Here is a 21,164-nt window from a genome sequence, read left to right on the forward strand (position 1 = left end):
TGGCACCAAAGGGCTAATCTTGCGTTACACGCTAGCTTGGGTGGTTACGGGGGGTGTGGGGTTCGAGATGCATTGCTTATGTATGTGGAGGCATGGCACAGGGATTGGGGGTTGAGATTTCTACTTTGGGATGGAGGGAAGCCTGGAGGAGCCTAAAGAAAGCTACCAATAGTGTCCAATATGCAGAGAGAGACTTCAAATTCTGGGCCAGGGGATACTTAACTCTCGATAGAATGCAGCATGTGAGTGGGGGGAAAGAGAGGATGGAAGTGTTGGAGCGGGCGTGGCAGGGATGGAACTTACATGTATATATGGTTGGGATGCCAGATGTTGGTAGCTTATTGGTTAGAGGTGGTGAACATTCTTAATAGTATCACTGGGGCTACACTACAGTTAGATCCGGTAGAGGGTCTTCTCAGGATTTTTGAGAGTAGGGCCAGGGTTAAAACATTGTACGAACATCCCACTGTTTCGAACCATGCTTCTCATAACCAAGACCATGACTGCACCTTGCTGAAAGTCGCCAAGAACTCCTACAGCAGCCGACTGGTGGTCACGCATGTGGTCTATAATGGCGGCAGAGAAGGTGGCCTGTTTCTCGAATTGCTTTCCATCCTATGCTCACAAACCCATAACAAGGACTTCACGTGCCCCACCAGACTAAGGGTTATGGGGTTGTTCGATTACATGTAGATTCATTTTGGCTTCCTTGGCATGCAGAAGGTAATGGGCAACACGGGGCAAGCGGCTGGTGAACTGGGGAAGGGTACAAGGATTCTGCGTTAATGTTTGGTTATGTTTTGTTGTTTTATCTTCAACAATCAAGTCTTATTCTTCCCCTCCAATTCTCTTCCCCCTCCCTCTCCTCCACCTTTCCTTCACTTTCCTCCCTCTAATCTCCCCACGCTCGCAACTTAGGCATTCACTTTGACTCCTCCCCCTCCTTTTCCCCACATCATATTTCTCTCACCTCTCGCGCCGGTCGCTTCCACCTCTTTAATATTCGCAAAGTCCGCTCCTCTCTCACTTTCCATGCTACTAAACTTTTAATCTGCTCCCTTATCTTCTCTCGCCTCTTCTACTGCTTCTCCTTACTCTTTGGACTACCTACTTCTCACCTCGCCCCCCCTCAAATTTATCTACCATTCTGCCGTCCTACCTCCCGAGACTCATTTCCGCTTCCCTTTCTTCCCTTGGCTGGCTTCCCTTCCACTCCCAACTTAAATTTAATTTCCTCCGTTTGGTTTTTAAATCTCTCCATGCTCTTGCTCCCCCTCATCTCTCCTGCCTTCTCTCTTTCTACACTCTTTCCCGCTCCCTTAGCTCAGCTGACCACTTACTTCGCACTGTTCCTCCTTCCCTGTGTGCCCCCTCTCATTTCCGCTCCTTCCAGCTCCTAGCCCCCCTGCACTGGAACTCCTTACCTCTCTCAATCCGCTCTATACACATCTTTTCCTCCTTCCGCACTTCCCTAAAATCTCTCCTTCTCCATCCCCCTCCATGAAACCCTCCCTGCTTCTTGCTACCCTTCCTTCCTTTGTTCTCTACCCTATGATCCTCTACCTCCCCTTCCCTCCACCCACCCAATTCTCACCCTTATACCCCTTCGGTTTCCCTCCTCCGTCCCCTTCTCACCCTTCCCTCTCAGTTTATTGCTCTACTTACTGTTTTGTTGGTGTGATTCATAATTGTAAATTGCTTCTACTGTTATAAAGTTATATGTATCCAGTTGTGAAAATGTACAGTGTTTTGGAGTAAAGCGCTATATAAACATGATAAATACAATACAACAATCAGCACACCCACGAATGGTGGGTGCAACGCAACAGCTGAGGTATGAGCATTGTTTTACTGTCGTCATCTATTTTAATATGCAATACCAATAAAAAGATAACAAAACAAACACAAAAAGTGTTGCAGTGCCTTAACGTACGTCATGTCAGAACTAAAACGTGTAACAAATCACAAAGTACTGAAGCTGTGGTAGCATTGTAAAGTACTATATTTGGGTGTCAGTGGATGCACAACTTCAGTAGTATAAATGAAGTGGAGTAATGTGAGACAAAGGAGAATTTTCTCTTAGTGCAATTTAGTAGAAGTGAAGTTGTTGAAGTGGAAGCAGAAGTACTGTAAAGTCATCCTGACAAGCCTACTGTGAATCCTAAATCGTGAATAGCAAAACAAGCTGTTTAAACCAAGAACTGTATTCCTCTGGCAACTATAGAAGTAACATTTCTTTTGAACTGTGACAAGTCTTCTTGGATTGTCTGGAGAGGTGGCAAAGCATCGTGGCTAGGAAGTGGAAAGTCCATATTTCACCAAGAAGAACAGACTTGCTATTGTTCGAACTTAATTAACAAGACTTTACCTTGACATTGAAATATCAAGAACTGACTATCTGACCTACAGGTATTTCCTTGGTTTTTTTTTTTGTTCAACATTGGAGTTGAATTCACTTTGAATCTTGGTGAAGGGAACACACCCAGGTTATTTTGAGGTTACCAATAAACTAAGAATGTAGTTGATATTATTTCAGGTGCCATATATATTTTTCTTTGTATTGAATGTTTAAGTGTGAGGGCCAGACATCCTGTGTTAGAGTGTTTCCCCTTAGTTTTGTTAGGCAGGGAAATCCTCAGCAGAGTATGAGGCGTTTAATATTATTTGTACCTTAATAAAATGGCATGCTTTGAACAATCATCAAACAGTTGGCCACCTCACATTGCTGACCCCTCACAGGAGAGAGAGAGAGAGAGAGTGCCTGGGGAAAGAGAGAGCAGAGAGGGATTGTCTGTGTGGAGGGAGCGTCTGTGTGTGTGTTAGAAGAGACAGACTCAGTCTTACTTTGGTCTGTACTTCATTGGAATGTAAAACTTATTTTAAATTATAGTTGATGCTTGCTCGATTGATGGTTTCATTGTAAATCTGCACTCATACAAAGGAGATATGAAAAGATTTTGTTATATTCATAATCAAAATATAAGTGAAGGATACAAAAAGTCAAGTAGAAATGGAGACTAAGAAATATACCTGGGCCTTACAGATCTGTTAAAATGTGCCCATTTTCCATAACGTTTTTTACATATGAAACATGCATAATATCCTGTGCTTCGTGGTTAATACAATAATGCAGAATGCAATACTTCACAAAAAGATCACCAAGAAGTATTGTAACTAAAAATGTACTTTACCATTGTATCCCTCAAGAACCGAATCAATGATGGGTCTTGCAGTCAGGTTATAGACATCCAGCTGTTTACTGTCTAATCCAAAAACTGTGTCAAATGTAAATGTCTTTGGAGGGTCATTGGGTGAATCCAATTTATGGACAGCAATTGTTCCTCTCATTTCATCGACATGAACAGCTATCTTAGAGGACATGGCTTTTTCCCGTTCGTTTAAGGGACGACATCGTACCACAACCTTGACGTTATCATTTGATTCTGGCTTCTCATACTTGTTGACCTATAAGTGAAAAAAAGAATTAATGAGTTTGTGCTTAAAAGAAAATAAATAATCGAAAAACTGACATGGATGATCACAGGTCAAGTAACATGAAGACCAATGGTTTTCCACTGTTCCCCATTTTTCATGTCGGAATAAAATGTAGGTTAAGGAAATTAAGTACATTTTGTTTAAATCAGAGTTAGTTTAATTTGCCAAAAGTATTACATACTTCATTTTCAGCAGGTCATGCAGGAAGGCTAAGTTACAATCGGTCACAAATTAAGACACCTGGCATATGAATGTCGTATCCTCAGCATACTTTAATTTGATGCCGATATAAGCTTTATTCAGAATTTGTGCCATCAGATCATATTACAATGCATACAAAATTACACATAAATTCGAATAAAACTTATAAAAGCCATGACTTAATTCAATTATCACAAACTGAAAATACACATATCATATAAAAATAGCATTAAAAAAGTTATAAAAATGTTCCACTCCAATGCAGATCAGACTCAACCTTCTCAGCCATGCCCTGTGCAAATATCTGGCTACAAATATGGAAGATTAAGATTGTAGTTTTTCCTGCAGAAGTCCATTGCATCTGTAGCCCTTCCAATACCTTGCAATCTAAAAATTGGCTTACGGTACTTGGTTCCAAGGTCATTGTAACCGGGACAAAACAGTACAAAATGAAGAGCAGTCTCACATGGCACCCCACAGATCGAACATTCACTGCTATTTTGATTGCTCCGGTTTCTCTTGAATGATGCCACTAGCAGGGTCCCTGCTCTAAGATCATAAAAGAGCGACTGTGCATAGCTTGGAGAAATGACTCTAAACGTTCATAACCAAAACCTTCCTTGACCTGTAAATACGGTCATATCCTCAGCATCGTTTAATTTGAAGGCAAGCACGACATGACATTGCCCCCAACATTGCAGGCCTATCACCTTCAAAGGTGGTCGGCCAGGATACGTAAAAATTGCCTTTCAAGACAGCCAAACAGTTGAGTGGAGTACAAGACAACATTATTCCATAAATACAGGTGTGATGAATCCTGCAAAGTCATCACGAAATCCAAGACTTAAGTCCCCTCCCATGTAGCCAAGGAAAAGGCAGCTGCTACCTGATCCTAGCCCTGGGGGTGGTATTAGAAGGGAGGATCACATGGGAAAAGACGGCTGTCAAGGGAAAGTGGTGACTCTGTTCGGAGAAACCACCTCTCCCTTAATCACCCAAAGTGTAAAATATGAAGATCTTTGTAATAAACAAGAAAATGGTATACAAGGGATTCAGGAAGTTAATGTTATAACATCCCATAGTTATGATTCTACCTCTTAAATCTTAAGTTCAAGGGCAAAGCATCGACTCCTTTAGAACCCTCCCTGAACTGTAAATCTTCTCAATCACCTAATCAGAATGGATTAGTTTTTGTTTTTTTTAAACCTTTGTTTGATTCACATTTTCTTAATATAACAAACGGATTCATTGTGGGTACAGATTTAACACCTTCATCAAACCCAAGATCCCAAACCCCTTGCTCCCCCCATCCCCCACACCAACTCCATCCCTCCCCCCCTATAGAATGTCCAAACAGACCTTTAACCACAGGAGCTACCATGTGTCCACTTCATCTCAGTGCCTGGGAGCTGAACTATTCGTTGACATTTGTGTTGGCTCGGTTACGTCTGCTGTCCCCCGGGCCGTAAGCCACCCAATACACTATAGATCCCAAACATTCCCCTTCCCACCCCCCCTGAACCAAAGTGGCCGCATGTCGTCATTGGGCGTCCCAACCCCATGCCCGTCGCACACCGTACCAATTTGTTAGGAATGTGTCAGAATCATTATTCACCATTGCAGTCAGTTTGTCCATGAGGAACATGTTCTTTCCTTTTTTCAACCATTCCTCCTTAGAAGGGGTCACCGGACTCTTCCAATTCTGCGCAAGTGCCACCCTACCCACCCTCAACATTGTTTCCCACATTCTTGGGTACCTGTATATTTCCGTCTCCTCCGGGGGGAGGTCCAACAGCATCAACAGGTTTTGTGGAAGTAATTCTTCAGTGACTTCCGCAATCCATCCCCTTACGCTCTCCCAAAACTCCTGGACCTTAGGGCAGTACCACCACATGTGACCCCTCGTTCCCACCTGGCTGCATCCCCTTGGACATCTAGGTGACACCCGTGGGAACATTTTTGACAGCTTCAATGGGTCCCTATGCCACCCCTGCAGGACCTTGAAATTGTGCTCCATATCTGACGTGAATAAGTTCCCGTGGAATGCTATTTTGAATATCCTGGAACATGCGTCCTCACAGAGGGCCTCTCCTGCCAGATCATTCCAGAACTTGCGGAATCCCCTCCTCACCTTTAAGTTGTTGGTGTTCAATATTCTGTACATCTTGGACACTGTCCCCTTCCTTGTTGTCGCAGTGTCAAATAGTTTTTCAAAGGGGGTCATCTGTCTCCTCAGGTTTTGGCCCCATGACTGGTCACAGAGAATGCCCTTTAGGCGAAGGCATTCGACAGAATGGATTAGTTAATAAAAGAAAAAATAAATGATCGACTTAGTACTGAGACGAGGAAGAGGGGCCCCTGAGTTACTAAGGCAACATGAGCAGTCTAGTTGCTGTAATACTCAACACCTGAGAGGGACCTTTAAACATTTAAAGACCCTTCAAGTGTGTAAGAGTGGGAAGCAGTAGGGAGAAGCAGAAGATGCTGTTGTGGTGGCAGCAGGACGCGCTGCAGAAGCTGGGACACATGATATATGCAGAGGACGCGCAGCGGGAATCTGTCTTGAAGCCGACCAGCCCGTGAGAGAGAAAGAGGCTCTACACATGCTGTGAACTTGACAGTGAAAGTCCTGCAGAATGAAGGAGGTTTACCAGCGAGTCAGAAGGAGAAGTCAGGATAAACCAGCGAGTTGGCCTGAAACAGCCAACTCTGGGGTGATAAGAGGGAGCCCGCTAGGTAACAACTGTTATTGTGAATACCGAACCATTGAAGAAAGGCAAATCGGGCACATCTCTCCTACTGAGGGATTCGAATAGGGGACCAATGTAACCTGCATTGTCAAAGCCAAAAGGATGTGAGAAACAGACTAATTGGGTGCAACTCTCCTACTGAGGGATATCAAATAGGGGAACATTGTAACCCATATGGCTAAATCCAGAGAAAGCTGATAAATAAACCCAATGAGCTCAACTGTCCTAATCAGGGATATCAACTAGGAGATTCTTATAATCAACATTGTCAAGTTAACAGAAGATTGATTTCTAGACAATTTGGATGTGTAACTCAGAGGGAGAACATTATAACCCACATTACCAGCAGCCAAAATGTTGCATAAGTAGGAAGCAAAGACTGCAGGAGCAAAGCCCTCCTTGTAAACGGAGTCAAGGGGGAGTGAACTGTAACCTGCAGTGCCTATGGCAAAGAGAACAAGAGAATCACTGTCCTTTTGTGAAGTACACATTTGGAAGAAGATGTAAGCCAATTGTTTAAGAAGATAAAATACTGACTGGAGAAGCAGTTGTTGGTTCAAATCTCCCTTTTGATGATTGTAGTGTGGAGAGTTTGGAACAAGCCTTACCACAAGTTGTATTAGTAGTAAGAGTTTTATCCTGGCAGGCGAGTAAACCAGAAAAGGGACAAGTAATGGTTAGGCCTGGCAGATGAGTGGACCAGGAAGATGATTTAAAGTACTGTGGTTGTGGTAAAAGGTTGTGGTGGAAAAGAAGTATCAATTCCACCACCTTGATTTGATGAACTGTTGCATAACCTAAGGTGATTGTTGAAATATCCTGACTGAAGCGTTTCTTTTGAAAGAGCCATCTTCAAAAACATTTCCTATAAAGAAGTATGATGTGCTAAAAAGTTATTAGCTTGTTGAGAAAAGAAAATTGGTATTTGATCATTGAGGATTGTGGAAGTGTGATTAATTGGTTTTGAACTGTGAAGAAACTTCTGTAAGTGAGAAAGTTACTTTGTCTAGCGAAAGGATATAAATAATGAATGGAAAAGACTTTATATCACACATTAAGTTGAACTTTGTTTCTGAATCAAACTAACTTGAAATGTAAGTTTATTTGAAAGAATCCTGAATTGATCCAGGGGAAGGGAATTCATCTTGGTCACAAGGATTAATGGCTGTAACCTTTGAGTTTTAATGTATAGGTTATTTAGTTATTTCCAAGCAATTCCCATATTATTTTGTTGTGTAGGTTAGTGTGAGGGTCAGACACTTTTGGATACCAAGTCATTTTTCTTTCGTCTTAGTTTGTTAGGTAGGGGTATCCTTGTTAGAACAGGGTATGATAGGAGGTTGGTCTCACCCCTTTTTGATGAAATACAATGGCATGAGCAAAATGCACCTGTTTGTCCGTCTTGCATTTCTGATCCCTCACACAGGCGACTATGCAACACATGTAACACAATTAAAGAGGGAGTAATTACTGCCTAACACAAAGGTGAACTTTAAAGTAAACATGCATCTATTAATGTGCATAAACCTCTAGTTGATAAAAAGCATTGTTTACAAAAATCAGTTTTGGAATTGAAATATATTTTTTTTGGTTGCCTATACAACATTTGCCCTTTGGGAATTACTTTTTTACTCCCAAAGAAAATGCTTTTTACTCCTATTTTTTAATTTGGGAGTTAAATGATGTTTTAGAGTGAGAGAAACCAAAGGGTGTCCCACCTACTAGTCCCCGGGGATCTCCCTCTCAGGTAGCCAGGGCACGGTCATCGCCTTTGGATCTGGACCCTGTGGGTGGACCAGTGTGGGAGGATTACCTGGGTGAGGGGTTTTCGGGGAGTGGGGATGAGACAACCGAAGTTGAGACGCGGTATTCCCCCTTCCCCATGACCCATCCTATTTTATAGGATCCTCCAACATACCAACCCTCTGTCCCCTTTTCTACGCAAACACTGGGCCAAGGAAGAGGGCGACAGAGTAAAGAGGCAAACCCTTACATATCTCATTGGACATGTCCCACTAATCGGGGCAGGCAAAGTCAGGCACTAGACTTTAAGTCCATACATCTGATACCCATTAGCTCTCCCCACATGGTTAAAAGGCGAACATAGAGACACACTATGAGCAAGGTGGAACACAAGAAGTAGCATAACTTCTGGGGCGAAGGAAAACCTACTGGAGCAGAGCAACCGACAGAGGGACGAGAGCAAGGGGTAGAGAAACCCAGGAGATCCCTGCAGGAGGTTGTTGCCTCCAAAGAGCCGTGAAAGATACGCATAGAAGGCCAAATCCCTGACAAGAAGACTGCATTGGGTTTTAAGGACGCCCGTGACCTTCCCGGTGAAAGACAGCGTTAGGGAGGGGAGGCCAAGCCTGTGGTATTAACCTTGACTCGCAAATTGAAACAGGTGGTATTAACCTTGACTCGCAAATTGAAACAGGTGGTATTAACCTTGACTCGCAAATTGAAACAGAAAAAGAAAGGAATGCACACAGCCAGTGAGTTGGAGAGCAACATGAAAGGCTGGTGTGTAAGGAAAGATTTAAGATGCAAAAGTATATCTCACAAGTGAAGGTTGCAAGTATGTGGTTGGGACACGAAGGAAGGCAGACCTGTTGTGAACTTTAAATTACTGATAACTGTGAACCCTGTAATTACAGAGTAGCGGAGTGGTCTGGCGAAAGGAAGTAGCTGTAAGGAAGGCATGGTATCAACAGTAAGACAGACACAGTTCAAGGGTGTTTATTGAGCTTTAAAAACAGTGTTATAAACGCCCATCTAAACCTAAATCCACAGATGGGAGCAAGCTACGACCATCAGAATAATAATAAGGCATTCCTAGTGGAGTTTCGTCAAAATAAAAGGGTCTATACAAAACAAAAAAACTATTGCCAATCCTTACCTCTAAACATACATAGTGAGGGGTAGTGTTCATGAAAAAGAAAAGTGTTCAGAAAATGATATGTCAGGATATTCAGGTCGTTGGCCTCCCTTCCCCACGTTTTCAGAATGGGACCAGGCAGTTCACTCGGGCAAAGCACACACCCAGTCTTCTTCAGCATGAGGTTACCGTTCCATCACCAGCATCAGGGCCTTCTGTGCTGCAAGTCTCTTTGCTTTTCCAAAGTCTCCTGACTCGGAGAACCTGATGTACAAGAACAAAATAAACACAAAGTTCCTCTCCGCTATTGAGTTTCAATTCGGGTGTCTCACCCTGGATCCCCCTCAGCCAGGCTCAGATCCTTTCTCTGTCACAATCAGTCTCCCTCAGCAGTGCTTGGACCTACTGTAACACGCATTCAACCATCGACGACTTTCGAATGTGCACAGGATTTAGCTTGACCTGTTACAGGACCATTTCAATCTCAAATTTACCCTTTCAATAGTTGCCAATGAATTGAATACCTGACAGAGACCTTTGAGTGAGCAACCATATGGCGCTGGACCACTCGTCTATGGCATCTTATTTGGCCTCCCAAAGTTCAATCACTCCTCTGGTTTTCAATTATATTTGTGTTGTTTGTCTCATACGTTTCACACGCTATTCTCTTTAGATTTCTAAATACAGTGTTGCTGCTTGCAGCGTTGGTTCTAACATAAGCAGGTTTGGTATCAGTCTCTCCGACGCACCGACTATGCTGCCTTTACTGGCACTGCTTTATTGTAGGAGCCAAGGACACTAACACGGCGGCAGCCGCTCATCCCTGTCTTGGTTATTTGACGCGGAGAGCCCCGGGTACCTCCGACACACAATACAGGTTTGTTCAGCTTTAGTTCCCGGTCTTCGGTTTCTTACTTTCCAAGGTTCGCGAAAGTAACGGACTGAAAAAGTCAAGGTCACTTCCCTCCTTGCAACCTTCTCTGGTCTCGCCATCTTTCTCCTTGTATTAAACTGCCATCTTGAAACCGCTGTTTCCTCGTTTGCTTTGCCTCGCTCAGAGTGTGCTTTCGTACTCCGCCTTTTATCCGTGCAATGGAAATTAGATGTGTGCAAGGATCAGTAATTGCCTGACCATTGTATTAGGACATGTCAGGCTAGTCTTAACCTGGTTTCATGGTGAGCTGTCCGTGAGAAAGTGTTAGTGTCGGGAAAAGGGGCAGGGGTTGAGTTCCTAGGTATACTACTTGGTAGGATGGGGAAAGGGTATTACAGGGAAGGGGATACTGCGTCTCACCTTCCGGTGTCCCACTTTCACTCCCGGAAGACCTCACATCCAGGTGATGCTCTCACACTGGTCCTCCCCCAGGAACTGGATCCAAAAGTGATTGCTGTGTCCTGGCCACCTGGATGACAGATACCTGGGGACTAGCAGGTGAGACACCTTCAGGTTTCTCACACAGCCCACTCGAAAGTCTCTGCAAAACGTGAAATGTTTTGTTATAAAAGCGACAAAGTGAACTCTAAAATGCGTAAGGATCAGGATTGACCACGGGAAAAGGGGGACGTAAAAAGGTGAATGTTGAACTTTTGCGCTTGTGATAACAAACTTCCCAGACCAATAGACACTGGGGCAAATAACACAATAGTCGGAGCTGAAGGAAAAGTTGAAGTGGTCCTGTGAAGGTCTATAGTAAAAAAAAAAAATAAAAAAAAAAACACATTTGAGAGTCTTCAACATCAGGAAAAGGTCCGAACCCGACTGAGGTAGACCGAAAAGCGTGATAAATTAGGGGACGGGAACCCCTAAGGAATGTGAATTAAGCTGGTGGAAGGGAACCCCGGCCAGTACTATGATTAAAAGGTCCGAGCCCGACCGAGGGAGACCTAGGTAAACTTTTTGCTTTGAGAGGTCCAAACCCGATGGAGGGACACTTATGTGAACTTTTTGTTGAACTGTGAAAGAACTTTTGAAAACTGCAATAAGTGACTAACGTGGATGGCCAAGCGGGCCTCGATCCACGTTTTTGAATTGCCTTGGATTTGAGAACCTTAGAGTGCGTCATCCTGTTTACGGGGACCGCCTTACTCTGTGCTGTCCAACGTGGGAAGAAGTGCCGACTCAGCCACATTGATTCTCTATGTTAGGTCACAGATTTTCTTTTGCATACATATTCCCCTTTACACACTTTTTGGATAGAAGATGGGGCAGGCATTAGGTTTTGTTAGCATAGGTCATCTTTGATTTGACAGAGACGGACTAGGACTGTGTTTTCTTTATTATTTGATGGTAGAGACTACTCCCATCATAGCTATAGGGCATAGGGGGAGATTTTCCAAACTCCAAAAATTTAATAAAGGTTTTGAAATTTGATCTCGTGTCAGTGTCATGCTTCTGATACCATGCCTCCCTTACAGGACTAAAAAGAGTACATGAGAGTAAACATGTTTTCACTGTAAAACAGAAATGATATTGCAATAATTATTCAGGCACAGTAAAAGATACATTTTTACCTCTTTGGATAAGGCAGTAATAATAGTAGTTTCTTCAGTGCAAACAAACCTCTATGGAACTGTGTGGGGGAAGCAGGGGGATAAGCTTCTATGTGTTCGTTTTCCAATTGTTTGTAGGCAGCATTTGAACTCACTATTTTTCTTTTTTGGAAGTTTTTTCCTATTTTAGGGAATAAAACTGGCGGATGCAACCCTTATCTGTAGGGCTGCCTGTTATTTACAGCAAATGGTCTAAATCTCACATTTTGTGCACAGGTAATAGCTAACTGTGATACAGTCAATTGATGCCAATTTCAGGTGAGTTCAAACCATACTGTCATAACTGATCCCGCAGAGATTAAAGCCTTTGATTGAGAGAAAAATGGGAATGGGAAGCGTGCAAAGGGAGGAACGTGGAAAGGCTAGGCAACCCTCCATCAGCTTTGCTCAAAGCTCAAACCAAATCCAGACATCAGGATTCAGTGTTCCTGTGGGTGCTGGTACACACCAACAATGCATGTACTGTTAATGTGTAGTGGCTTGTACCCCGCAGGCATTGGTTATTGCCTGGTGAAATGTGGTGTGTTGCGAGAGGTTTAGGGGACCCAGAGAAGAACCTGCTCACCTTTACCTGCTCTTTGTGGGTTTTTAAAACTCTGTGATAAATCTGTTTCTTGTTGTGTAGGATCATCTTCCCATTCTTCCTGGCTCCACTCTGGTGAAGTAGATGGGGTATTAGGGAGGGGGGGTGCCAAATTGTGCCATATCTTGGTGTTGGCAGGGCCAACTGTCAGGAAGTCAGCAGTAAAAAATCTCAATTCGACCTTTCCACACGTGCTATGGATTGTTGCAGCGTGTGTGTGTCAACCGCTACTGTTAATTGTAGAGATTCTTTTTTTTTTTTTGAAAATCACTCTGGAGACTGCTGTTCACATGTGAACGGAAGCGACGCTCCCAGGGGAAGCAGGGAAACCTGGGCGGTTCCTGTTCCCCTGGGTCCTAACGGCCGCCGTGTTCACCGGAGCCGTAATGATTAATGAGAACGCGGGGCTCGGTGGCCTGAAGCGGGTGAAATTGCTCGCGGCCCCTGCCCCCGCTGATTCTATCCCTGTACTACGCGTACGCGCTGACTGGATAACACGGATTAACGCGAAGAAAACACAGTGCGCAATGCTCGCGCGCGCTATTACACAATGATAAGAACTCTGAAGAAATTAAAGTGAGCTATTTTATGTGCGAGTGCTAAAACTGGGTACTAATCCTATTCCCCATAATATTACTTGAAACCATAATCCTAATTACATAACATGACTAGAATGTCATACGACAGAAAATAATGTCACTTATCTGTTCATCAGCAAAAAGAAAGAGGAAAGGACCTGGGCAGAGGGGTTCTTATACAGTGGGCTGCCTTCTGATAGGTGCACGAGAGGGATGCCTGGACTACCAGAGACCCAAGGTTCATGGGACTAGTAGTTCATTAAGGATTACAGGAAAGACATGGAACAGTGGAGCTAAACATTTTAAAACTAGCCCATTTCGTTTTTTTCATATCTGTTTGAGAAAAAGCATAAATGTGCTGTATTAAAGTTAAGTTTTAAAGTGCTGATGTGGCAGCAAATAAAGAAAGTATAGCATAATGCAAGCCTCCTGTCTTGTCATAGAATGGAGAGTTTTCCAATGCCACAGGTGGAGGAGGCAGAGGATGAGGCAGGACTGGCAATGGAGGTTTTTCCACTGAGAGAGGAAGGAGGCAGTGGAGGGGCAGGTGGAAGAGATAAGGCCAGTGAAGAGAGTCCTTGTCCCAGAGTGGGTGGATGTACCTGCAGAGAACTGCAGCAATAATTCACTTAGTGAAGGTTGATGGCATTGTAGTGGAGAATGCACTGGATTTGCTGCTGAATACCTCAAAATGTTTGGTTTTCTTTCTTATTGTTTAAAGCATGGACCTAGCTCGAGAGCAGCGGAGCGTCGTGCAGAGTGTGGGTAGCTAGCATTTGAGCTGCCATCTTTTAACAGTAGCGCAGTACTGTGAGGTCTGTGCGTCGGTATGTGCGTACACTGGAATTATTCCTTGGTCAGGTGTTGGAAGAGCAATATTTTGAGAGATTTGCAAAATTTGAGAATTGTGGGTGCATGATAAGAGAAGGATGGTTTGCTGCACTAGGTGACTGTGCCACCAGATATGTGGAGCTTAGCCATCAGGTATGCTGGTTTGCTACTTGTGACTGCTTTGTAGGTGATACATGTAGTCTTGAACAGTATACAGGCTTGGAGTTGAAGCCAATGTATTTGCATAGGATGGGGGTAGTTCGGTCAAATTTCCATGCTTCTGTAATAAGACATGCTGCAGCTTGGTGGACTGCTTTTAATGGAGCCAAGTGAGCTGCTGGGAGCCCGGTCAGGAGAGCATTCTCTCTCACTCCCAATCGATGTGCGAGACCACAAGGGCCTGCACTATAGTTTGGAAGTCCTGCAGCAGGATGAAGGGTTTGATTTTTCGAAAGGTAGAGATTCTGAGAGAGGATATTTGGGCCTTCTTGGCTATGCGATTCTGAAAGAACAGGCTGCTGTTAATGGTGAAGCCTAAGGATTTTGCGGAGTCCGAGAGTTGTAGATCGAATCCTTCTAGGCGCATATCATTGAACCATTATTGGACTGGTTATTTCTTAGCGGGCAGACCGATGAGGACAAATTCAGCCTTGGATGGGTTTAGTTTGAGGTAGGCAGTCGACATCCAGGACTGGATGAACACTAGGTAATCGCGGAGACGAATGATGTCCTGCGTGCTATTTACTCTCATGTACAACCAAGTATCATCCGCGTTTTGCTGGATGGCTATATTGGGATCTTTGAGGAGAGTGCCCAAAGGCTCCATATAAAAGTTAAAAAGGATTGGTGAAAGAATGGAGTCTTGGAGGACAAATCAACTATGAAGTTGTAAATGGGATGGTGGTAATGCAGGGAGTGGGTGCAACAGAGGAGTTTGGCTGCGCGGAGACAGATCAAGAAAAGGGGGAGGTGGTGCTGGAGGAGAACAGCAACATCACCTGGACTAGGCAGAGCCCACTTTGTCATGGCCCTGGGACCATTTGAGCTTGCCAGAAGGTGAGACTTGGCAGCAATGCACTGCAATATGCAACCTATGCAAAACACAAGGGAAAAGTTGGTCCTTTGGAGCCACGCAAATGCATAACACATGAAAAAAAGTATACTTTAACAAGTCCCAACCAACCCTTCTTTCCCAGCATCCTCCAGTAGCTGAGACTGCCATGGTTTTAGTGTCTAGGTGTTCCTTGGAAAGACACCTGCTCATGGGCAGTCACAACCCTCTGAGCTGCCCCAAGTATCTCTGCCCTACATGCACGATCCACCAGTGGTACAACCCATAAGCTGGTCTTTGTAGCTCTATTGGTGTGCCACTATTTGGGCAGGCACTGAGGGACTTGATCTGCCATGCTGACCTTGCTGCCTATATTCAGATGCAAAAACAGAAGTAATGGCCGGAAGGTTGAGACTTAATCTTGGACATCTGGCAATTGCTCTGGGCAACCCTCCAGACCATCGTTCTTCACCTGCCAGGCCATTTCACAAAGGGGAAAGACCATATGCAAATCAGGCTTGGTACCACCCCCAAAGGGGAAGTTCAGCCTGAACTGCTAGGTCACATCTGGTTATTCCCAGATGACCATCAGTCATGGAGAGATGAACACCACAGCAGTGCAGAATGCTATAGAGTGGCACATGCACAGGCAACAGTATCCTCCCATACGTAACTGACATGGCATTAGGCAAGAGGGTTGAAAACGGACTGGTGGTGCGACTCCCTTCTCTTATGATCTCCAACTGTAAGGTCACAAACGTACTTGCACCACTGCCTGCACAGTTCAAAAGTGGGTGAAAAGAAAAGTAGTACCGAAAATAAAATCGGGGTTGCTAAACCAGGCTGGAATCAAATAGATGGACCAATGTCGGTGATAATAGCACATGGTTACAATTTGTGAAATTGCAAAAAATGTATCCGATGACCAATTCAATATATTCCACCTGTTCTTATTCCACATATTTGCCATTGACATACACAGCATGCAGAACACTGCCAGCTAATAAAGGGATCAGTGTGTTAATCCATATTTGTCAGGGATGGAAGCAAGGATAATGTGCTTTGATATGTTGGAGAAGTATGGAAAATGCTTCAAGCCACCACTGAATTACATGTCAATATAACCTTGGCTGGATAACGTAGAAGCCAAGCATAGTATTACACTTTAAACTCACGAAGCAGAGACTGGAATAGCCAAAGATGTAAATTCATATTTTTGTAGTTTTTGTTTCGCAGGGTGAACTGAAAAAGAAATTCCAAGACTACTGTGGGCCCTGCTACAAGGTGGATTACGGTAGTGGACAACTAGCAGGAGCAGGACTCAGTAACACTAGGACAAATGCTTACAGAATCTTACTACAAAGTCACCACCTCACCCAGCTCTCAGTCACTAGAGCAATAGCATAACAGCAGCAATGTTTTCTGGGAGGACAATACGGACTTGGGTGTTGTGGCGACAGGCTACAAGTGAGAGTAGTGCATTTCTGCACCTGATGTTGCACCATATGTTACCACAGAGATGGGCTATTGAACTTCGTCCCAGACTTTCTTTGACGTTGTTTTTTTGCAGAGTAGATAGCTGGCAAAACACAATCATTCTTTGTCCTGTCGTATGAAGAATGTCTGCACTTTGGACTTTCTTGCCTAAGAAATCAGTCCTCCTATGGCCTTCTGCTGCTGTGGTTGTCATACACTGGATCCTCAGCACCTGAATATAATCCCTTCAAAAACTGTTTTCCAGGACTATTCCTATCCAAATTACAAGCTTTTTGTTTGGCCACAAAATGTAGCGCATTCACCTCACTGCCGCCAAACAATTCTGGGATGTTCTCCTCACTATGGCAATAAGGTCCCATGGGTTTACATCATAGAAGGTGGTCACTGCGAAGTAGCAGGGGTACTCGCAAAGAGAAAGCCTATCTTATCTCAATCTCCTAACTCTCCTTCAACTAAAACCAATTCCTTCAACTGTTCTAACAATCTTCTGCCTAAGAAGCCTGATCCTGAAATCGAACCACACATGTCCTATTAAGGCTATTGTTGCCTTAACCCCTGATAATGTTTGGAATAGTTCAATTCACACAAATAAAAACGAATAGTGTTAGAGGTTATTGCCGCAGTTTGTCCAGGTTTAAATTGGAAGGAAGGGTGCAATTTAATGTGAAGACTCAAGCACACTGGCAAAATAGAGGAGTATGGCTGCCACTCCCAAGGAGATCCAAAACCAGAGCTTGTGTGCTGCTAAATCTGGATTTGATCTCAGAAAGAAAGATGCAGACACCAGAGAAAACTCACGCAGACAAAAACTCTGGCAGATTATACAAAAATGAGGTTTGCACGCAACTGACATAAGAGAGACGGAAGGGAGGATTTCAGGCATGGCACAAGCGTGAGACCACTCCGACACCGAGTCTTTCAGGGGGTGAGATAACAGCAGACGTGGAGTTTGAGAAAAATTCAAAGCTGCAGAACCTAGTAAGAAGCACACTGCAATGAGGAGATGCTGAGAGACGGAAACCAAGAGGAACAGTCTGTGAGAACACAGTAACAATAAGGGAAAGCACCAAACAGAAAAGAGATCAAAGGAAGCCAGGTACTCGGTCTTGCACACCAAAGGGACGCTGGTAGTGAAAACTAAGAGTGGGAGATTATGTATGTTAGGGACGGTAATCTGATGTCCTAATGTAAAGATCATTGAATATTGGAAACGCTGGGAACCGAAGTCCAGGCCAAATCTGATAAACGTTAAGAATGAGAAAAATTACCTATGCTGGGAAAGAAAGCATGTCTTCATGCAAAGAACAACAGAAGGGAAGAAAAGTGAGGCATGTTGTGAAATAAAGGCGTCTTACGTTTATTGACCGTAAGCAAAATGAAGCATGTTTGAAAATGAGGTCCATTCTAAGCTTTACAGTATATACTAGTTGTGCACTTTGTGGAGCGAAGATTAGCATCCATCTAAGAAGTATAAAGTGAAGTATATTGAGAAAAATTCTAATTTAAGTCTGATGATCAAATAAAGTATACTGTGAATAAGCCATCACCATACTATTAATAACTAAATGGGCAAAGTCTGATAACAAGTGGTGTACTGTGTGAATCTGGAGAATTGAGGGTATAATTAACTTTTTCTGAATTGCTAATGGCTTGACACTTGGAATGGCTTACCATGCCTGTCGTATAAACCAAGAATGGCATATCGATAAGGAGAGAATATGTAGGAATAACATCTAGCAAGCTTACTCCCATTTGCCCCATATTTTTTTTTTTATTTACTTTGCCGAGTAACCCTGTGCATTATAGATCTTTCTTTCAAGTGATGTCCATTTACTAACTGTGCCAAAAACCCGCCGAGTACGTGCTGGTGGCACAAGCTTTCCCACCATGGCATCCACCCTCTGGAATTCCCTTCCACCGCACATCAGACGACTCGACTCTCACACGGCCTTTCGCAAGGCCATCAAGACTAGTCTCTTCAATTAATGTGCCTGTTCTCTGTTTCGCTACCTTGGACCTATGTATCTGTAACTCTGCTTGTATACTCTAAGATCTCCTCTGGGGTGGCTTTTTTGTAACCCTTAATCAAGCCTTCTTAAGCACCACTTATCAGCGCCTCTATGCCTCAGGGCTGCAGTGCGCTTTACAAATGTAAAAATAAAAAAATAAAAAAAATATACTGGTGTCCACATATGAGCGCAATTAACTGAATTTGGGATTTTGGGTTTTTCCACACTTCATAGTAATGCTCGGTTTTATCAAAGCAATTGCTGTGCTGTGGACAAGAATATTTTTTTTTTCAAACCGATTGCATGAAGCTCCACCCTAGACTGCCAGAGGTAACAGCTTCAGATCATAGGGTATAGACCACTCCCCCCACATAACTGTAGTCAGTCTATCAATGGTTCGCTCCCAAAAGCGCAGTATCATTGGGCAGTCCCAACGAATATGGAAAAAGTTACCTTGATTGCTACCTCCTGTGGGAACATCAGCGCCTCCATCCATTCCTCAAGTCCAGGGAGCCCACCTCTCTTTCCCACTTAGGACTGACGTTGGATAGCTCGAGTTGTGAAGAACGTTATAGTCCAATATAGTGAGGAGATAACATTTGAAGGTATCTGCTCTGGTAGCATGTTCATCGCGAGGGGTAAACAAGGAGGGACATCCTGGAGGTTCTGTATCTGCACATGAAGGGATGGAGCAAATTGTGCATAATGGTATTGTTCCGCGTTAGGCAGGCCAAAAGTGTGTTGGAGATCATTAAATGACCTAAGGGTTCTCTCTTTCACCACATCTTTTAATGTCAGGATATTACAGTGTACCCAAGCTGCAAATGTGCCTATCTTCGTGTCAATGTCTCCTCTTCCCCCCGCCCTTAGAGAACCTGGATCCTAATCCCTTTCATCCATGCACACTCAGCAGTAGCATGGGGCAGTTGGACACCCCATGCATCAAGTCATTAACCAACACCAGTTGGCTCGCCCAGTAAGAGCGTTGGATGCTGGGTTCTCGGATACCTCCCTCCCACAGTGAATGCAGAGCAATTCGGGGTTGCAACCTCCCCCATCCCCATCACCCACCCCGTAGGAGATCCCCAAGAGCCGAGTCAACCTTATCAAATTCCGTTGGGGGCACTATGCATGGGGAATTTTGAGGGATGTATGTGTACCTAGGTAACATCAGCATTTTGAAAAAGGCAGCCTTTCCTTGTCAAGGGGCAGTTAGAAGGGATAGCCAGATCATCTCCCCCCCCCTATAGGGATGAAGCCACATTTATGCCAGTTCACCATGAGCCCGCTAAATTTGTCATATTGCTGAAGCCTTTGTGTGACAATCGAGCAGAAATGTGCTGGGTCCATCAAAAAATATCAACAAGTGGTCTGCACATAGCGATAATTTATCTTTATGTTGGATCCGATCTCGATAATATCGCAAGGGGGCAAGATGGCCAAGGTAAACAGGAGGCGAGAAAGTGGGCAACCCTGTCTGGTTCCTCGCGCCAGTGGGAATGATCTGGAGGTCATACTGTTCACCCTCACTTTTGCAATGGAATCAGTCTAGATCAGAAGGATCTACCAAAGGATGTTTTCGCAGAAGCATATGCGTGTGAATTTTCCAAATACACCCCCATAGCACGAGTGAAACCCAATCTCAAAGTCAACAACGAAGAGGAGCCCTGGTGGCCCCTGGATCGTAGAGGCCTGCCCGAGCGCCAAGTGTAAGCACATAATATTTGTGCTGGTGGATTTGTCCGGCAGGAACCCACATTGACCAGGATAGATCAGATAACCTTAGGTAATCGATTGGCCAGAATGCTGGCAAGTATCTTGGCCTCCCCATTTATGAGGGAAATCGGTCTGTAGGAAGAACATAAGTCAGGAGGTTCTTATTGTGATAGAAGAGGTTACGCAGAGGCACACCAATCCAGTTGCCCAGTTTCTTCCACAGTTCCATTGGGAACCCATTCGGTCCTGGAGTTTTCCCGAAAGGGAGTTGGGAAATGGATTCTGTTATTTCTTCCTCCTTGATCTCCTCCTCGAGTTCCCGTCTCTGTTGGATGGAGAGTTGAGGCAATGGGAGATCACATAGGAGGTCCGAGCCGCTAAGCATGTTGTGTCCAGAAGGGGCCGGTACAGATTCTCGTAATAGTCCGCTAACACCTCTGCTATTTTGATATCCTCCAGGATCATTCCACCCTTCCCCCGCCCCTGCCAGCTCTCCAACATGCCTATTCCCTTCATCTCTTCTTTCAGCCATGCAAGCATTTTCCCTTCCTTGTCACCAGAGTCATATTCTGCTCCAATGATCCCAATGTGCCTGCTTTGCGTTACCTAGCAAGATATTTCTAAGCACTTCCCTTGCCGTAAGGTGCGACCTATGCATTACGGGAGATCCGGCTGTGCGAAAATCAACCTAGAGACGTTCAGCTTCCTTGTCGGCTTCTTCTATAATTTGTATGTGAGCCTTTCGTCTGTCCGTAATTAGAGCTATCGCTTCTCCTCCGAATACTGCCTTGTATCCTTCCCAGAGTGTCACTGGGCTTTCCATAGACTCTGCATGAAGCTTGAAATATTCCTCTGTTCTAGACCATACCCTCAAATATATTGCGAACCCAGGATAAGAACTATTGAGACGTCACAGTGTTTTGGGTACAGTTCTGTTACCTTTAAGCTCCATAAGAAGCTGTGAGTGATCCAGGATTCCTCTAGGCAGGAATCTGACTGCAACTAAACTATGGGTCTCCTGCCGG

At 44.2% G+C, this 21,164-nt stretch overlaps 1 protein-coding gene across 1 annotated transcript in view; it reads right to left on the reverse strand.

Moving 5' to 3' along the window:
- The window catches only part of KIF3A (kinesin family member 3A), a 1,370,456-nt gene that overhangs the window by 1,259,237 nt on the left and 90,055 nt on the right, over positions 1–21,164 (reverse strand). Inside the window, exon 2 of the mRNA XM_069623529.1 lies at positions 3,192–3,465. Coding sequence (XP_069479630.1) covers positions 3,192–3,465 — 274 coding nt within the window. The remainder of the gene's footprint in view (positions 1–3,191; positions 3,466–21,164) is intronic.

This window comes from Ambystoma mexicanum, chromosome 11 (assembly GCF_040938575.1).
Source record: "Ambystoma mexicanum isolate Mex_15411 chromosome 11, UKY_AmexF1_1, whole genome shotgun sequence".
Taxonomy (NCBI): domain Eukaryota; kingdom Metazoa; phylum Chordata; class Amphibia; order Caudata; family Ambystomatidae; genus Ambystoma; species Ambystoma mexicanum.